Source organism: Astatotilapia calliptera, chromosome 9, assembly GCF_900246225.1.
Source record: "Astatotilapia calliptera chromosome 9, fAstCal1.2, whole genome shotgun sequence".
NCBI classification, from domain to species: Eukaryota; Metazoa; Chordata; class Actinopteri; order Cichliformes; family Cichlidae; genus Astatotilapia; species Astatotilapia calliptera.
The window spans coordinates 22125165-22144032 of NC_039310.1; the positions used below are offsets into that span (position 1 = coordinate 22125165).

The window sequence follows — 18868 nt, forward strand, 5'->3', positions numbered from 1 at the left end:
CAGTTAAGACTGCGGAGAGGGAGAGCAAGAGACCTTTAAATTGTTCCAATGGGATACAAGATGGAGCGCTTTTACTTTTGATGCTCAGAGGCTGCGGCTGTCTCAACAATTTTTTCCTTCCCTCTCAAAAAAAAAAAGCTTGCCACCTTTTCCAACACCCCCTTTGCATCCTTAAGAGTTCACTTAGCGGAGACGGAGGATCCTGTGAAGTAAGACACCCCCCCCCTCTCCATTCTCAATTCTGTTCATGCATCTCTACACCAGAAAAGCCATTAAAATTATGGATAAACAAGCTGAACAGTGCTACATCACATTCAAATGAAGAAAGGGTGTTTGGTATACAATAGGAAACATTTTATTACTAAAAACTTCTTATACTGAAGGTGCTCTTTCAGCAGCGTTTCCACAACTATTCTTTATTGAAATCACAAGATTTTTTTTTTTTTTAACCACTTACTTGAAACAAAACAAATCATACATGAAATGACAGTAACTATGGACTATATACAACAGTGGAAGAGAGGTGGGGTTGGCTTCAATCGGCCAGCATTGTTTGGTGTTTTAACACACTAGGCTCGTACAGGAGGCACTTGAATGTGAGAGCCTTAAGAGCCACGACCTAGCCAGAGTGCTGGAGGGAGAGGAAGGTTAAAAATGGAATCGACCGGCAACAGAAAACAATGACTACCTGCTTTAAAAATTAAGAAAAAACAAAACAAAAACTTTTTGTAAGGAGTCCATAATATGCATCTATTCCTTCAGCTCAGACCTCGAGACCCGAGGACTGGTTAGTGGTGGAGCGGGGAGGTTGTCGTCGTCACATGTGGGACACTGATGCACATACAGAGCATTTTTACAGGCCTGCACCACGCAAATCTATAGCACAAAGGGTGCACATTCAAAAGCATGCATCGCCCCACAATGAGCAATGTGGTTATAAAAGAGGAAAGGTGTGTTTATGTTAGGACGTCTGCAACTACGACAAAATTCAACTGTCTGCTGCTCGAGATTGTTAATGCAATAGACATACACAGTATTTACAGGAATCATATTTTTCTTTTAAACATCTGTTTCTCCGATGCCAGTTAAATTAAAAAAAGAAACTGTAACTCATTGGATATCAGGGAAAAGTTTACAGTGACAATTGAAGAAAAAAAAACAAACCTATGTTTTCAAGAATGGCTACCATTTCAATGATCTATTTACAATAAAACACAATTATGCATCCATAAACAAAATGAAGCTGAGGACGAAAAAAAAAAAAAAATCCATGACATTCTGAACAGTCTGTGAGTTGTCTGCCTCACTGCAGAGTTCCCGTCAGAGCAGGTTTAGTGGTTGGCTCTGTCTGTGTTGCTCTGGGAGTGTATGGTGTTCAGCGTTTCAGATCTTCTCCTGGATAAAGGGGTGCTGCAGAGCCTGGTTGATACTGATGCGCTTGGCTGGGTCCAGCATCAGCGTTCCATCCAGCAGGTCCTTCAGCTGCATTACCTTCTTCCTCTGGTCCTCAGGCAGCCGCTGGCCTCCTATCATGTCTGCCAGCAGGTCTTTGGTGGGGTTGATGGTGCTCATCACTGTCACCTTCTCCTAAAGGCGTTGAGCAACAAAAATATAAAACTTTTAAAACTGCTATTAAAATAGAGGGACATGTAAAAAAAAAAGAAAAAGAATGGTTTAGAGGCAAGAAAGAACACCTTACCCTTTCAGTCACTTTGTCTACTTCAATGTACAAGAAGTTCAAATTCTGATCGAAGTGCTGGTCTTTGAACAATCCTTTACGGATCATCTGTGGAAAGAATCCAAAACATTGCATCAGTCTTCTTGAACAGTGCACAGTAGAGCAACACATCTCCCTTCATCTAGAAAAGGGGAAACAATCACTAAAGGAACTGAAATTATATGATGCAATTTCACCTTGTTGGGCATCTTGCCCTTGAGGTCCATAGCCAGCTTGAGCATGTGATTGTTGGAAGATCCAGGAAGCAGGATTTTGCCTGTGTAAAGCTCGTACAGAGTGCAGCCGACGGACCACATGTCGATGCCATAGTCGTACGGCTTTCCTATGACTGAGGAAGAAATTATGAGCAAACTTCAAATTTAAAACGAGCTGATTAATGGTGAATATTTAAAGAAAAGAATAAATAGTGGTACTTACTAATTTCTGGAGCCCTGTAAAATCTGCTGACCAGATATGGTGTGATGTCATTGTCAGCAACATGTGACGCCGAACCAAAGTCACACAGCTTCAGGATGGTCTTTGACTCATTCACCTTTTAAAGACATGAATAGAAATCACACGTGGCACAACTACTTTGGTCATTCTGTGAGCCGATTTAAGATGACTGAGCATTTGAGTCATACCAGGATATTATCTGGCTTGATGTCGGCGTGGAGGATGTTGCATCGTTTGAGCAGCTTGAGAGCCAAGAAGAGCTGCTGGCTGTAGGAACGCACAGCTTTGATGTGAAGCCCAACATCTTTACCGTACTTCTTCAGCACCTCTCGCAAATTCATGCTACAAATGAAAAATTTACAAACTCATGAATTATGCTGAGGTAATTGATGAAAAGCACACCTTTCAAAATATGATGAAAATGAATGTGATGTCCTCTCTCCGAGTACCTTAGAGGCTCAAACACCAAACAAAGATGCTGCTTGTGGTAAAAGTGCCTGAAAAGGCGCAGGCAGTGGAACTTGTCATCGGGATCAGCGTCATTCAGCTTCTTGAGGAATTCCAGCTCTTTTAATCCGGTCTTGTGCCTGTTCAAACATACATCTTGTCAGGAGTGAAGCCATTACGGTATTTAAACAGATCAATAACTTTCACATATGAAATGCTGGCATTCATGGGAAGACTCACATGAGCTCGTTGTTTCGGATGATCTTGATTGCCACCTCCTGGCCGGCTCTGGCAGTGTCTCTGGCTCTGATCACATTGCTGAACACACCTTGTCCAGTGTAGCCATACACGTCGTAACGTTTGTCCAGCGTCTCCCCGATGTTCACTCCTAAACAACAACACAATTTACAAATGTGTAAAATGACTGAGACGAAGTCTCTCGTTGCACTTAAAAACAAACTTTGATGTGCGACGAACGCAAACAGGCTACAACCTTCATTCCTGGTGACATTAAACAAGCATAAAATGTCACCTTAACCTACAGTTAACAGAAAGGAAACACTTACGGTAGTAACCCTCAGCATCAGTCCAGTTGTCCCTGAGGTTGGGGTTCTCCTTGAAGTCCTTTCCTACACCTGCTGCTCTCATCCTGGCACTCTGCAGAAACAGCATGAAAAAAAACAGAGGTCAGTAATTCACTGGTGTGCCTCAATAATTTACACTCTTCTGAAGAACGACACAAAGACACAAATTAAAAATAAGTGAAGATTTTAAGATGCCCTACTGAGCTCAGTATTTAAATACTTACGTCAAAGTCTGCAGCAAACATGTCATCTGACTCGGTAAACATGTCTGGAGCTGAAGGCTTCTTCGGGTTAGATCCTGAGACACACAACAACAACAACAACAAAATTATACCAGCAAAAGATGAGTTTCTGCTCATTCAGCATGTTGTAAAAAACAGTATATCTGGAACTTGTGTTTGATTCACATACTCTGCAGAGATCAAAACATGCTGCAGGTGGCAGAGACACCAGGCTTTGGATTACAAGCCAGCAACTGAATGAACACATGACAGAAAGAAACAAAATTAAAATCCCTGCATCACAAAACGCTGCATTTCTCACACAAACGAGCCACCAAATACCCTTTTAGACATGTGTACTTCCTGTACTGGACGTTTTTTAACATGCCCCTGTGTTAAAATGAAAATACCAAATTGTTCCAAACTGCAGGGAAGCAATATTAATGCAGCGTCCTAGCTCCAATTTCAAGTAATGTAAAAACGCTTTTTAATCACATTTCACGTTTATAAACTTGATTTGATTCATTTCTGCTGAAGGGACCGTGACAAAACCAAAAGAAAGAAAGAAAAAAAAAAACAAAAAAAACTGAAAAGTGCCATTTTGCTTTCAACAAAAATCACAGCCAGAAAACTGGGAACAGGCTGTCCAAAAGATTGCCATCTCTGACAGAAGGAGCTTTTAACTGTTAGGTTTCATCTCTCCGCCATGCTCACAGAAGACTGTGCTCTTCAGTGATCAAGTGGGCACAGGCAGCGACTCAAATCTCTTTTCAGAAAAATTTCAAAGGCTTAAGTGAGGGGTGGAAGTAAAGGAAGGACAGCGCAGAACAGTCTGTCGTTACCTGGGTCAAGCTGTCTCCTTTTTGCTAAGATAACACATGAAGGCACGTTTGTATTTGGCCTAAAACTGACCATTTTAAACGAGCTCTGTGTTTGTTATGTGTTTTCAGCGGTCACTGGTATTTAAATTTGGATTCTTCTGCTTCATATGCAAAACAAAAAACAAACAGTCGCAAAGACCAAATGCGTTGATTTAAACTGGTGGGAAATGCAATGCATTTCATATGTTAGCTATGGCAGAATCAAAACAATACAGATGGGGTCTCCCACTTTTAATTCATTCATTCTGCCTGTTTAACTTTATAATAAAATTCAGGAGCACATAAAGGAAGAGAGTATACTTTGTAGGATGTCAGGTCAGTATGCAGTGATGTAGTATGGCCAAGGACACATCAAAGAACACGCTGCTAAAAACAAGTGGCTCTAACACACCCAGACCTCCTGCAGTTCAAGCAATCAGACATTACTGTGTCCTGAATGCATTCACTTCTGTGCATAAGCTGTCCACTTATGCTAAGATCAGCCAAAACACCTGCCAGTGTCAGGTGCGAAAAAGTAGATTTCAACCTCTGCAGTAGTTCTGGAAATAACATTTCAGCTAAAAAACATAAATAAAATACTAATAACAATTTAAAAAAAAACTCTCAAAGGCTTCTGCTTGCTCTTATTGTGACAAGCAGGTAATAGGGTAACATACAAGAGTCTTTAAGAGATTCAAGTCCTTCTCCATGCTAACAAGGAGAAGGAAGAGAACATATCTGCATCCTCCTATAATCCATTAGACTATTTTAAAGAGATCCCCTGAATTTGCAGCCAACCAGGATGCTCACAGCTGACAGTGTGGTTCATTCAGTTGGCCTTGTATGCTAACAGTCATCATTCTGATTGGAACATTACCATCTTTCTCCTGGGCGATGAGGTTGTGCTTGGCTTTGATGCTGGCCTCGAAGGTGTTAACGTTCTCGCGCTCGTACTCCTTCACGTCTGCGGCTACTCGCTCCAAGATGTCATCGGGTGAGGGCGAACGGCTACGTGTGCTGCTCTGGGGGCTGCTGGGCTCTGACGTCTGATTGGTGTCCTCGTTCACGATTTTGTACTTCTGTAAAGTGGAAAGAACAGCTGATGTAAGAAGGTCACTCATCAAATCCACTTATAGAAGTTACAAAAATTCCAGACATGAATTAGCGTGGGTATAAACAGACCTGGACGATGGCCATGCGCTGTTGGCGGCGCTGCTCAATGAGAGCTTCTTCATCTATCTCCTCACCATCAAAATCCTCCAAACTGCAAAAACATGCCAGAAATTAAAATTACAAAGGAAACACTTTCCTGTTAACGACTAAGCAACAAATCGTGCCCTGATGCATTAATGTGAAACAGGATATGATATCAGCTACAGATCATGGACGTCCTCAAAGACGAGATGGTAAAAATTGTCTTATTTCTAATCAATATCTACAAATGCTAAGGACTCAACTTTGTTTTGATTTATTAGTGCCAGCATTAATTCACCAAAAGCGGTTGATATGAATGGCTGCAGAGACGTACCACACCGTTTCACAGCAAATTTGAACTCTGTATGGCGAACCCGATCGGATCTTAGTTTTTATATCACTTTTACTTACACTTCTTCCTCTGAGGACTCCTGATCGACTTTCATGCCTTCTGAGAGACTTCCCTTGAACTTGTCTTCATCTCTGTTGCGTCGTCTTCTTTCCCGATCGCGGGACATTGAGCGTCGATACTGTCGGAGTCGACCATATCGGTCTCTCTCCCCAGACCTGTGAGGCACAGACGTGATGACAGGAATCATTATTTACTTCAAAAAGAAAAGAGGGGGGAAAGGTACTAGCAGACAGGGATATAAACAGAATTCATATCTAAACAACTGTTGGACCACCAAAAACTAATTAGAGAAACACAAGAGTTCTCCAGCGACTTTTGAGAACTGCTTTGTTGTGACTTGGGATAATGTCTTCTGTCACATGTAGACAAGTTGAGTGAAAAGTGAGCGGCCATCACCTCCGTCTCAGTGGAGACCTGCTCCGTCTGCGGGGGGAAGAGCGGGAGCGGCGGCGTGGCGATGGGGACCGTCGTCTTAGAGGCGAGCGACTCATCCTGCGGCGAGACGATGATCTCGGACTGGTATCACGCGATCGGTCTCTGCCTGGTCCAACATCTGCCCGAGAGCGCTTCCTGGAAGAACATAAAAAATAATATTTCAAAATCTGTCATAACTTTACTTTTGCGCCTTCAAGACTTTTTTTTCTCCGCAACTTTGGATCAGCATTTAAACTAAGTTAAATATATCATTATCTTCCAGTTTACAAAAAAATTAATAAATAAATAAATCTTTAGCTTTTATAAATGAACACTCAAATATTTTACATTTTTGCAAACTCACTTTTATTCATCTTAAACTGAAAGACAATTCTGTCATCTGTCACAATCAGCTTATTATGGGAAACGTTGGAAAAGCCAGAGGTGTGCACTAACCTCAGTGGTGACTCCTGTCTCTCAGCATCTCGCCTCCTGACCTCTAGTGAGCGGCTACGGCGTCTCTGGGGCGAGAACCTAGTTCTGGATGGAGAGTGGCTCTGTTTTGATATCCTTTCTGAGGCACTAGCCGAAGGGTAGCGGGCATCTCTATGGCGAGGGGAAGCGCTGCGTTTCCTTGCAGGGCTGTGAGCCCCTCGTCTATGAGGGGAGCGGTTTTCCTTTCCTAAAGAAGTGTCCTTGGATGGTGACTTGGCTGGCCGTTTGTCCCGGTCAGCGTCTGAGCGACTTGGCCGTTCTCGTCCAGGCGATCTGGACCGTCGGCTCACTCTTTCCTGGTTGGGTCTGTCATCCCGCTGCGGAGAGGACCGTTTATCAGTGCGGCCGACTTTCTGCTCTCCCCTGAAGCTGGAAGGAGAGTTGGACTTCCTTCTCTCCTTGGACCTATCAGTGCTGTGTGAACCCTTCCTGTCTTTTGACCTGCTCCTTCCTCGCCCTCTGTCTTTTACACCCGTGTCCTTGGTGCTTTTGGTCACCTTGTCCTGCTTAGACTCCTTGGCTAGCTTGTCTGCAGACTTACTCCGACTACGGCGTTTGGAGCTAGACTTACTGCCCTCTGTTGAGTCCCGTCTAGATTTGCCACTTTTTCCTCTGGGTGATATAGGTTTACCTGAGCTGCCCCTTTGTCGTGGTTCTCCATTTCTGAACCTTGCATCTCCATCCTCTTCAGATCCAGAGTTATACCCCTGAAGGATCAAACCCATGCCAGACTGAACTTTTCCCTCCATCAACTGGCTGTCAAGTTCAGCTTTGATCATGGCCCTCTGTTTCTCCAAATCCTCCAGCAAGGCCCTGTCATCCAGACTTGGATTTCCAGAAGAAGGAGAAGATTCAGCTTTTCTATGAGTAGAGGAGCCAAAGAGGACAGCGGCAGAGGGAGAGGAGCCCTCTTTGCGTTTGTGTTTCCTATGTTTGTGACGATGCTTGCGTTTGCGGTCCTTGTCCTCATCAGAGGCATGTTTGTGCTTTTTGTGCTTACTGCGATGCTTGTGTTTTTTCCGCTTGTGTTTACCGCTACTGCTGTGATGTTTGGACCCCTCCTCTGTCTTCTCGCCATTAGTTTCAGCCTCCTCCTAGGATGTGAACATACCAGGATAACAATCAATTTAGTTGACAGATGATCTCTGTAATTCTTAGTTATGGTGTAAACAGATATAATCTTGTTTTCTTTGAGTTTTTACCACCTAACCAACCTAGACTGTATTCAGAATGACTGATGTAGACAAAAAGTGTTACTAAATTTTGGTAAAAGTTGATCCTACAGCAAGTTATAGTAGCACAGTTTGGTATAGTCTGAGTTTTGTGTTAAAAGAGATGACACCACTTGATGGCATTTAGGTCCTCACATTGTCAAGCCCTACCTCCTCCTCCTCCTCTTCAGATATGTCGCCGCTGTCCTCATTTCCACTTCGTTCATGGCTTTCCAGATCTTGCTTCCTGTTTCCAAAAAAAAATATTTAATTGCTTTAGTGCTAAATTATTTGGCTGACTGAAGTCAAAAGGAAACAAAGGTCTAAAAAATAGACACAACTGTGTCAAATATTGTTTTTGGACTGGTAGTAGGAACACACGGCCATAGCAATGCCTGACCCTGAATGCAACTGATAACATCCCATAAAATGAGACGCACAGAGTTCTGCCATCTGTCCAAAATACTGACAGGCGCTTAAGTTTAAGTGTCTGGGATATAAAACACTATGATAATCAACTAAAAATTTCAGTTACACATCAAATCTTCTTGTGGCACTATTATTTTTTCCCCTTTAAATCTGGAAAAATAGGAAACTCTGTCCAATTATTATTTCTTTAATACACAATGAAGTGAACACGATTTACAGTAACAAACATCATACAACGTGATCAGTAGTTTTAATTTTAATACATGTACATAAAAAGATCATAAAGATAGCTATTCTTTCCTCGAGGTAACTTGCAGTCGTTGTGAACATTTAGTCTAAAAATCAGTTCATAGCTTATACAACATTCATTTCCGAGTTTAACCCATCATCGCCCGAAGTGTACCATTTTAGGTAAGCGTAAGGTGTTTAACATCGGGCATACCGGGATTATATAACGTGGTCAGTTTAGCATGAAGCTGTAGAAACACTGATCAGAATCGCTCGTTGATGAGAGAGTGACACTCGGTAAATCCCCGTGTAACCTTCACTTGCTCCCTCTTTCTCCGAGCGAGACCGCCAAGATGATTTTCACTCATTAGCTCTGACATGCTAACCGTCTTTAGCAAAGTTAGTGCTAAGCAGCTACATCCACTGAATAATTTTTGCTATGCTAACTTACATTACATGATAGCTGCTTGGGAGCGAGTACAAACCTTACACTGCGTGTGGCTTAGCAGGTACACTTTATTGAGGCAAATACACACAAACGCGGATGAGGTACACTTCTACATGCTATCACCGAAACTTAGTGCTAGCCGCGCTGAAGAACATTAGCTAGCTAGCCAAGAACGTTAGCCTATCGTGAGCATGCCCCGGCAACAACGTGAACTTGCTACTCCGTTAGCCCCGGCAATGATAACACTTCCCTTCATATTCGACCTGAAAGAGGCCTATAACTTACTGCCACAAACTTTAAGTATCTGTAATTTAATAACTTACACGTGCTCGTTGCCATTATTCATTCTCCTGGACGAGATCTCCATCTCAACGTCGGCCATTTTCCTCAGCTGAGGGGGCTTTTTCTTCTTCGGCTACTTTCTCCACATGGGTACAATGATATCAAAATACTGACACGTTCCTCTGGTGTTTTGGCGGCGCATCGCAGTCAGAATTTGTGCACTGAAGTCTGTTCTTTGTCCACTAGAGTGTGTGCTCGTGTAACTTGAAATTTTCATATTAGCCACTTACGTCTTGATGCATGCTCAATCATCCAGGTAAGTAACGTTTACCTAAGTAAGTGACTTCTTCGAAGAAGTCACTTGGATGAGTGACGAAACGTTTCTCCCACAAAACGCTACGTCCAGATGAACAGAATCAACTTTTGGAGATTAGCCACTTACATTACACACAGACATCCCCTGCCCGAACAACTGCCAAATTAAAATATTTATAAATTTTTGGTAATTATGTCAAATTTTTCACCTACTAAGTATCTCGAAATTTCAAATTATTTCTGAGTGAAAAAATTGTAATAAGCAATTTGAAATGTAAAATTATTAACCAAAGTTTTTAAGTTGCAAATGTTGAAATTTCGTGTTATTATCTTAAAATGTCGAAATGCTAACGTACAAATGGAAAAATTGCAGAGTAAGATAGTGTTCTGAGATACGCAATTCAAGATATTAAGTGATTAACCAGAAATTTTAAGGTGCGTTACTCTAAATTTATATTTACTGTTTGTGTACTGTATGTGTTGTCCTGTATGTATATTTAAAGCGAGAGAATAGCTCTTTTAGCCAGTGTGACTGTTTTTAAATGTGGCTTTTAATGATCTGCTATTTTGTATTATTCACACGTTTGTGCTCACTTGTCTGTATGCAATATAGTATTTGTTTTTTACTTGTTATATTATTATGTGTCGTATTAGCTTTTGCTGCCCTATTGGCCAGGCCTTTCTTGGAAATTAGATTTAAATCTCACCTGGATAAATAAAGGATAATAAAGACAAATGTATAACAAATACCCCACGATGTCCTTGATCTTATTTGAATTTTCGTATTTTTTCTGTATAAATAGATGGGCGACCTGAAGACTTGGATACAGGATTTTAAATGACCACATTGGCTATAGAAAGACTGAAAACATAGTCGTGCAAAGGACATGATGTTGGAGCCTGTTCGGTCTGCTTTTACCACACGATGGCTCACGAGGTTAATTACAGGTGGATCATCTGTAGTGGTTCATGTGGTTGCTGAAAACCCCTCGTGCGCATCATGATTGCGCACCTCAGTGTGCGCCAATATTCAACAGAATGACACATGAATGATTACAGTTTTATCTCCAGTGCAACATTTTAACAGCAATGATTTTGCGGAAGTTACTTAGTATTATTGTGGTAAAAATAGAACAAGTAAAAGCGTGTCACTGTGTGATACTTGAGTTCTTTGCCTGAACTTCATTGCCTTTTATTTACAGTATCCTCAGGTCATTGGTCAGGTTCTTGTACCTTAGAGGAATGTGCTTTTTGTGTGAGCTTGTTAAGCCACTTAACACTGACCTACGAATCATCCAAACATAAAAAGACACATAGCACAAGGGATGAACCAGTATAGTGCCTACACATGACAGACAACTTAGCAAAGATATTTCCATACATCCTAGCAAACAATACAGAAATGTTCAGCGGTTCAACACTTCTACACACTTCTATAAATAGCCTTTTTCTTATGGTAGTCATCAGACCTGGAAAAACAAGAACAAGTCCAGTTTCAGAAAGTGGTAATCCTTCTGAAAAGGGGAAAAACAGCATGTGACTCTGAAAGACAGAGTTAAAAAAAAACACCAAACACCACATCTGCTTTATCGTGTTGCCTCATACAAAATGCAAAATAAGGTCAGACAGATCTGAGACATCATGTTCGCAACACAAAAAGTTGCGAGCTGTTCGGCGCACAGCTCTGTGAAACCGCATGACTTTCACGGATGCAAGCCCATTCAAGGGCTGGGCATTATCCACTTGTGACAGTTTTATATCAAGCAGTAAATTGTGGTATTGTGAGACACCTGTGGCTGCTCCACAACAGTGACGAAGTAATGGAAGCATGAAGACATAACGGCATTAATGCTGACATCCTGGCAGATGGGATGAGATTTTCTGGCAAATGATGATACTGCAGATGGTACTATTATCATCATGTGTTTGATGACATCTTGATTTGTGTATGTTTGAGTACTCTGAGATTTTGTTTACAAGTACAACAAGCATATACCGAAAAATACCCAACGCGACTTGAGTTTTACTGGAACCCCTCTCACGTAAATCCACACTGTATGTACAGAGTATAAACACACAGAGCCTCGGGATGTAACTCACAGCCTGGGCCTTCTGCCGTGCAGCCTATCTCAGATTTATATGGTAAAGTTGCAAGCTGGAGGTCTCACAACTGATTAAAGTCTCTTTCACAGAGACATTAGATATTCCATTAGTTCACAGCCCCATCCCAGTGTGCCCAGTAAATCATGGCAGTATACAGTACGAGGCAAATGTTGTATACTCCATTCTGCCGTGCAATCTAAAGACCAGTCTGTCTTACATTGTATGATTTATGAGGTGTGTAACTACTTATATTGTGTAAAGCTTGAAGTTCTTGCCTAAAATAATTTCTGACACCTGCGTTTCATCAATATCATTTATCTTTTTTTACTGTATTCATTTGACTTAACAAAGCAGCTTAAGAACATTTAGTTTTAAGATACCAGAGTGTCCATAAAACTATGTTGTCAGGCCTTGTTCAGATGCAGGAAACTTTATTTTAACATTTCCTATTTCCTTATTTTAGGTTAAAAATCTGCTTAAATTTTACATCTGTACAACTGTAAATCTAGAATAAATCTGACTTTAATGAGAGCATATAGAACATATGGCACAAGTGTTGAATAATAGCAGCAGTAAGCTGTAATGCTAGAAGCATAAGTAATGATTACATACTTTGAGAGAAGGTGCTGATCTCAAGATCCTGTTTCAAGTCGAGAAAGTCCGAAGCGTCCTGGTGATTGCTGCTATATTTCGATCCATACCCATAAATGATGAGACCCTTAATCAGAACATTTGTCACAGAGTTAGAGCCAGATTGGATAGGGCTGTGAACATGCCAGCTACCCAGAGGCAAAGCCAAGATATTGTGAATGTTCCCCAGTGGCTAGCTGCAGTATATGTCAAAATCCTAAGAACCTAAGTTGAACCAGTTCATTTATACCAAATTTGTTTTCCTTCATATTTAGTGATTATGTCTTTTAAAGCTCCAGTCTTCATTTTTCTAGGGATGCTTTTTATTAGCATTTTGATGCTATTTGATCAGCATCATTGTGATTACAGAGAACAACATATGCAAAACAAGCTGCTGATGAAAAATGTGTTTCATCTTGTGAGAATACTTGTTTAAAAGGTCATAATGCACATATGGGCTGATCAACCACATACTGATACATGGACGTGTTGTTACCTGTATTATTCTCTGGCTCTCTTCCACAGCCTGTCTTTATCCTGTCTTCCTTCTCTCACTTCAGCCGCTCACAGCAGATGGCCCCGCCCCTCCCTGAGCCTGGTTCTGCCAGAGGTTTCTTCCTGTTAAAAGGGAGTTTTTCCTTCCCACTGTTGCCAAAGTGCTTGCTCATAGGGGGTCATATGATTGTTGGGTTTTTCTCTGTATGTATTATTGTAGGGTTTACCTTACAATATAAAGCGCCATGAGGCAATAGTTGTTGTGATTTCACGCTGTATAAATAAAATTGAATTGAATTGTTAGCATGGGTAAAAACTGCACCTTTGCACAGTTATACAATCACTGTGCTTTAAGATCTGCAGCCACATTACTGATGAATGGACATTTCACAAATAAAGGCACACTGACACGGTAGATCTGATTCATGACTGCAACTCGTATTTCCCTGAGAAAAAAACCCCAAGCAGACATTAAGTCTACCTTGACTGTTCAGATCTCTGCTCGTTGGGCTTTACTGGAGACACAATAAGGACGGAGCCATAAAACATGGGGTCCAACAGATGCTCGCTGAAGACAACCGCAGTCCATTATAGAGCCTGTTAAAGACACTCAGGCAGTTTGCTAACCTGCTGTCACCCTAGCCTTTGCACTCTTCACTGGGTTTTGTCTGCTGCTGCTGCAGACAAAGATAGAGTTATAGCTCAGAATGACTTCCTCAATGTGAAGCTTAGGCAGCTCTTCTAAATAAAAGAAGAACGCCTGCTCCTATCAAGCAGATGTCATTTGTTGCCTGACAGATGTATCCATATTTTTTCTTTCTCGTCTTCTTAACAGTTTTGCTTTACGAGCCTCTTTTGTTTACTTTTCTGAGAGAATAAGGGCTGACATGCAATTTACAAGGGCAAAGAAGTGGGTTTGGGAGTATGAGCTAAGCATATTCAGTTGATGTTTGCTTTAAAGGATGAGAACAACCAGAAAACCCCCTTCTGAAATCAAAAACAGCTCAGACCAGTTGGGGCAATGGACATTAGGTGTGTTCCACTGTGCACTGCAATTAATGCCTGATCAGTACTGGGATCTGGAAATCTTGGAATCAGATTTTTTGTGCCGTTTTGGGTGGAGTGCCATTTCCATGGTGTGGGGTGCTTACTTTGCAGTGTTTAGGTGGGTGGCATGTGTCAAAAAGACATCCACATGAATACCAGGAGCCTACTGGATTGAAACAGAAGGAACAGTGTTATTCATCATTGGTTTCATTTTTAGGTTTATACTAATTTAAATTAAAATCAAGAAAGTCTTGTACCTTCAGCCAGACTGGGCGGTGACTTGAAGTTAATTGTGGACGTTAAGACCATCATTGTGGGTGCAGGGTGTGGCAGAGAGGAGAATGTCTGTGAAGAGCTAACAAATTAGAAAACAGGAGTTGCAGAAACCCTTAATTTTACTCCTCTCAAGTGCTTAGTTAAGCATAGCTGTAAAATTGCATATGGGTGACAGTCAAAGCCTGTAATGGCGATATTTAAGCAGTGCTGTAGGTCCAACAGCTGCGTCACAAAATAAACAGTGTAAAACCACCCAGGTTACAAAGTGGAACTAGTGTACTGTATCTTATAATACTGCCTAATTCATGTGAATTCTTTTGAACCTAAACTTGTATTTATTGGGTGTGATCATCATTTAAAAAGGTTGCAATCACAAGCTCCTTTTCATTAAGGGCGCGTACACGCATTAGATACAACACAGACATGGTAAAACTAAAGTACACCCTCAGATCAATCGATTACACCATGTCATTATTTATTAAACAAAAACCAAGCCAAATGAAGCAGAGCGTGAAAAATAACGTCTTTGTTCACCTCAGGTTGAAGTTACCCAATTTCAAAGCCTTGACAGTTTTTTTATGCCCTCGTTTGCAAAATCTTAGAGCTGACAAATGATGCTCTTTGTTTTTACCGTGTAGTTTTAAACTGTTAAAAACACTGAGATTACCTTGTATAATCATTGCTACTGTCTCCCTAGATCAGACTGGAAGCAAAGAGAAACAGAAAGCCAGGCTTTAACCAGAATTAACATAGTGTGGACAGACTAGTTGATTCCCTATCACTGTTTCCTGGCTCCAGCTATAATTACACTGTGATTATATTTAATGGAGCGATTTCATCTCAATATTCTTGTCTAAATGATTTCAAGAAAGGAAAAAAAACAGCTTTGTTCAAACCTTTTTGTCCTGTGAGGACACTGAAACACAAACATACCGATGATATGTCATTCATGCATCAGACCAGGGGTCCCCAACTCCAGGCCTCGAGGGCCGGTGTCCTGCAGGTTTTAGATCTTACCCTGGGTCTACACACCTGAATCAAATGATTAGTTCATTACCAGGCTTCTGGAGAACTTCAGGACATGTTGAGGAGGTCATTTAGCCATTTGAATCAGCTGTGTTGGATCAGGGACACATCTAAAAACTGCAGGACACCAGCCCTTGAGGCCTGCAGTTGGGGACCCATGCATCAGATAAACCAAAGCCGATCAATCCCTCCTGCGGCTTCCCTCACAGAGCTTTGGCATTCTCATGACTGTAATGGGAGACAAATGTGCTAGAACGTGGCTTAAACGGTCTGTAAGAGTGAGTAGGCAAATCTATTTTTCCATTTAAAGTTTATGCTTTCAGAGGAATTTCGTATATTGGAGCGAGGTATTGGGGTAGAATGTGCTGACTCTATAAATGTGGCCAAACCACAGATTGAAGCCCTGCTCAAAACAGACGTATCCCATTATTACACAAGGGGAGAAGGGGCTTTCTGATTATACCGAGGTGGTTTATTCAAGTAATATAATCATTCGTGCTTAAAATGAAATATGTAGCTCGTAGCATCTCCACACTTGGCTTATAGCTGAGAAAAGAAACCCCTAAACTCTTTTTCAGTAGGAAACTTGACAGAATGGCAGCACAGCGAGTTGTTTTCTAACAAATTAAAAGTCTGACATGTTCTCTGATTTATTTTTAACTTTTGAAACATTTTGTTTTTAGTCATTTCCAATCTTAATAGGTTGGGCTATTTGCTAAGAATATATTTTTAGCTAATTTGCAATAGTAAAAGGCAAAACAGCCCAGTTGAACCTGGTTTAGGTGCTCAACGTTCATCCCAAATGAAGTTAAAATGCTAAACTGTGATGAGCATCCTAACTTGCATCTTAGCATATAGGTGTTTTTGCCTATAGTAGCATTTGGATGTGAAAGAACTGATGGCTTGTCTGCAGACTCTTGTTTTACTGCAACTCACTTTTGGTTTTGTATAGAAGTAATCAAAGCAAAAAATGATGGACACAAATATGAAATGTTTTTAAAAATGGCAAAAAAGTTAATATCACTAAACCAACTAATACAAATGTAAAAAGTGGGTTGACATTCAAGGAGACAGAATGTATCTACTTGAAATACCACCCAGGCTAATAGGTGAAATGTTCCTCTCATCTTTCGCCTCTGCTGTCCACTGGTTATCAGCAATGACAACTTGGCTCTTATTGATTCCTGTGTGTTTTGCATGTGTCATTCTGACACAAGGTAACCCCGTCTGTGGATAGATTTCTGCAACACAATAGTGCTGTAGTCATGCAAAACAAACTCTCCTCATAATAAAGACTGGGTTCTGCTGATGGGTCTGTCCTATGAGCACCGAGTAAAGGAGGCCAAGAGCAGGTGTTTTTCTCCCTACATGACAGCCTGGTATCAGTGTTTTTACACTGGCACTTTTTTTTTTTTTTTTTTTTTGTAAATTTCCCTCTATTTCATGTCTATTTGGTGTGTGTGAGCGTGAATTTGGACACGTCTGTCTGGTTATTTAAACACGATCAGACATTAGAGGTGTGCAACATAACCTTCATATTAATGTCTGGCCTCTAAAAAGCTAAAGAGATGGCTAACTGAGACTGTTACATTTCAGGATGCCTTTGTGAACACTTATAGATGAAACAACATGGCACGCCTCCACGTGACAATTCAACATCCAGTGCTTGTCAGAGCGACTATGATATTAAATGACAGTCATTTTCTTTCCACTCTGTAATTTCGGCTACAGCTATGATGCAGGTTAATGGTTGGTACTGTGTGACTAGCAATCTGAGAGAACAGTGTTTTATCCCAGTTCTTGGCGTAAACAACCAGCGACGCAAGCGATCATCTAATTTTGTATGCCTCGTGCGATGCTCCGTAACATTTCTAATGCTTTCTTTTGGACATGTAATATGTTTCCATACCAGATGTATGGAGGGATGTGCAGTTGTACAAACAAAACAAAGTACTATGAGGATCCAAGTACCCCAAAAAGCATCTGAATCATAGAGTGGAAAACTGAAATGGGGTTTAAACCAGGTTAGTTTCAGTCTTTATATTATTTTAAACAATATTCTTACAAATCAATAATTGGCCACCTCTATAGGACACTTGTTGGCTACCCAGTATTATACATTATAAGGAGATTGCAGCGTCTTTATGACCAGGGACTGTAACTCTGCTACTTACTTTCAAAGAGACGGCTATTCGTATTTGTGGAAATCACTTTCAGTAAGTAGACTTCAAGATAATAAAACTGTAAATTAGAGGGGAAAAATGTTTCATGGGAAGTGCAAAATGAAATTCTATCTGTGGTTGACAATGTTGGACCTCCAGTGAAGTGGGAATCCCTCGAGTCTTTTTCCATAGCAGCCTTTCTGTGCAGACAGTATGATAATGAAGAGTGCTCACTGGCAGCGAGGAACTATGAAACAGCTTGATATTAAACTGTTAAATATGAAGGGATCCTCTTCGGACAGCTTCAATGTGGCAAATTGAAACTTTATACTTTCACAACTGGCTCGATTTCCTTGTTGGGAGTGCTCGTGTTTGCCATTATGATCCTAAGTCACTCACAAAGGTACAATTGTGAGCAACAAACGGGGCACAAAGGCGGACTCTGCACCAACCACCTGCTCTGTCTCATAAAACGTGATGTGCACATTACACATCTCAGAATTTCTTTCACCAATCTCAACAGAACAATTCTCATTTTTTCTGTAATGATTCCTGTTACGTGTGCAGGTGCAATTGTGTTCCTGTACTGTAAGGGGTGTTTTACAGCTTGCTTTTACCAGCTATTAACATGCTATTTCCTGCGTGGAATTTATGAATTGCTTACCAGAAAAGTGTTTGCAGACAGTCCTTTCCCCCACTGTCTTTTAGTACAGCTGATTCGCCACTTTTTGACTTCCTGCAAAGCCTCTTTTAACCAGTCTCGCTACTCAGCTAAACATCAGTGAGCAATGCAGAGAAAATCAGCTCTTTAGGTTATTCTCTCCCAAGATCAACATCATGGAGCAGCGCATCATTTTGCTGTGGTTACATATTGGCAAAAAATACCAGTACTTTGTGAAGACGGGAGTTATAAAATAGTTTGAAATGAAGAATCTTGGAGAAGCACAATTTCATTGCCCTCCCGTGTTTCTGCCTGCTTCACTAGATTCAGACAGTAAGGGCTTGTTCTCTGTGTAATGTAATCAAATGACTGCAGAGAGGAGCGTAAAATGAAAAGAGACACAAACTTTTTGCAGACAGATGCAAAATGACCACAGAAATACAAACCAGTTCCCCAAAGCCATAACAGGACCTCATGGAGATGCAAAGACCACAAAGACACACAAACAACTGCAAGAAAACACACAAAGTTTCTCACTGCCAAGAACTAGGACCTTTAGTCCATTCAAAAGTTGTTTTTGGACTCCTTTCTGGGCATTTTTCTCCCTGTGGTTCATTCCAAACATCTCATTTCAAGATTAGGAGTGCTGATTTTTATGGAAATACACAGCAGCGACCTCACATGCAGGGTCACCAATAACTAGTTGACAGTGTGCAAAAGAAAATGAATGATTGAACCTGTCGATCCCGATTATA

The 18868-nt window shown here is 41.0% G+C and overlaps 1 protein-coding gene and 2 long non-coding RNA genes across 10 annotated transcripts; all 3 read right to left on the reverse strand.

Annotated features, from left to right (window-relative positions):
- Positions 1–332: 332 nt before the first annotated feature.
- prpf4bb (pre-mRNA processing factor 4Bb) lies at positions 333–9632 on the reverse strand. Of its 2 annotated transcripts, none has more exons than XM_026180046.1 (16): positions 9440–9632; positions 8168–8258; positions 6762–7894; positions 6288–6461; positions 5891–6046; positions 5468–5549; positions 5163–5364; positions 3429–3502; positions 3187–3277; positions 2861–3008; positions 2623–2760; positions 2362–2515; positions 2156–2270; positions 1915–2066; positions 1700–1786; positions 333–1587 (listed from the first exon to the last, which is right to left on the reverse strand). In XM_026180046.1, exons 1-16 carry the CDS (start codon positions 9496–9498, stop codon positions 1384–1386), a joined length of 3060 nt encoding a protein of 1019 aa, XP_026035831.1. In that variant the 5' UTR covers positions 9499–9632; the 3' UTR covers positions 333–1383. The 2 variants fall into 2 exon arrangements, with proteins under 2 accessions (XP_026035831.1, XP_026035832.1); XM_026180047.1 differs by having other exon boundaries at positions 8183–8258; positions 9440–9631.
- A 1125-nt stretch (positions 9633–10757) lies between these two features.
- On the reverse strand, positions 10758–12974 carry LOC113029777 (uncharacterized). Its single transcript, XR_003273496.1, has 3 exons — positions 12943–12974; positions 12429–12534; positions 10758–11182 (listed from the first exon to the last, which is right to left on the reverse strand). It is a non-coding gene; the product is annotated as an uncharacterized LOC113029777 (long non-coding RNA).
- Positions 12975–13022: 48 nt separating this feature from the next.
- Positions 13023–15256, reverse strand: LOC113029791 (uncharacterized). 7 transcript variants are annotated; one of them, XR_003273498.1, is made up of 5 exons: positions 15198–15256; positions 14246–14343; positions 14093–14154; positions 13169–13214; positions 13036–13064 (listed from the first exon to the last, which is right to left on the reverse strand). It is a non-coding gene; the product is annotated as an uncharacterized LOC113029791 (long non-coding RNA). The 7 variants fall into 7 exon arrangements; XR_003273500.1 differs by lacking the exon at positions 13169–13214 and having other exon boundaries at positions 13023–13047; XR_003273499.1 differs by lacking the exon at positions 13169–13214 and having other exon boundaries at positions 13032–13064.
- Positions 15257–18868: the final 3612 nt, after the last annotated feature.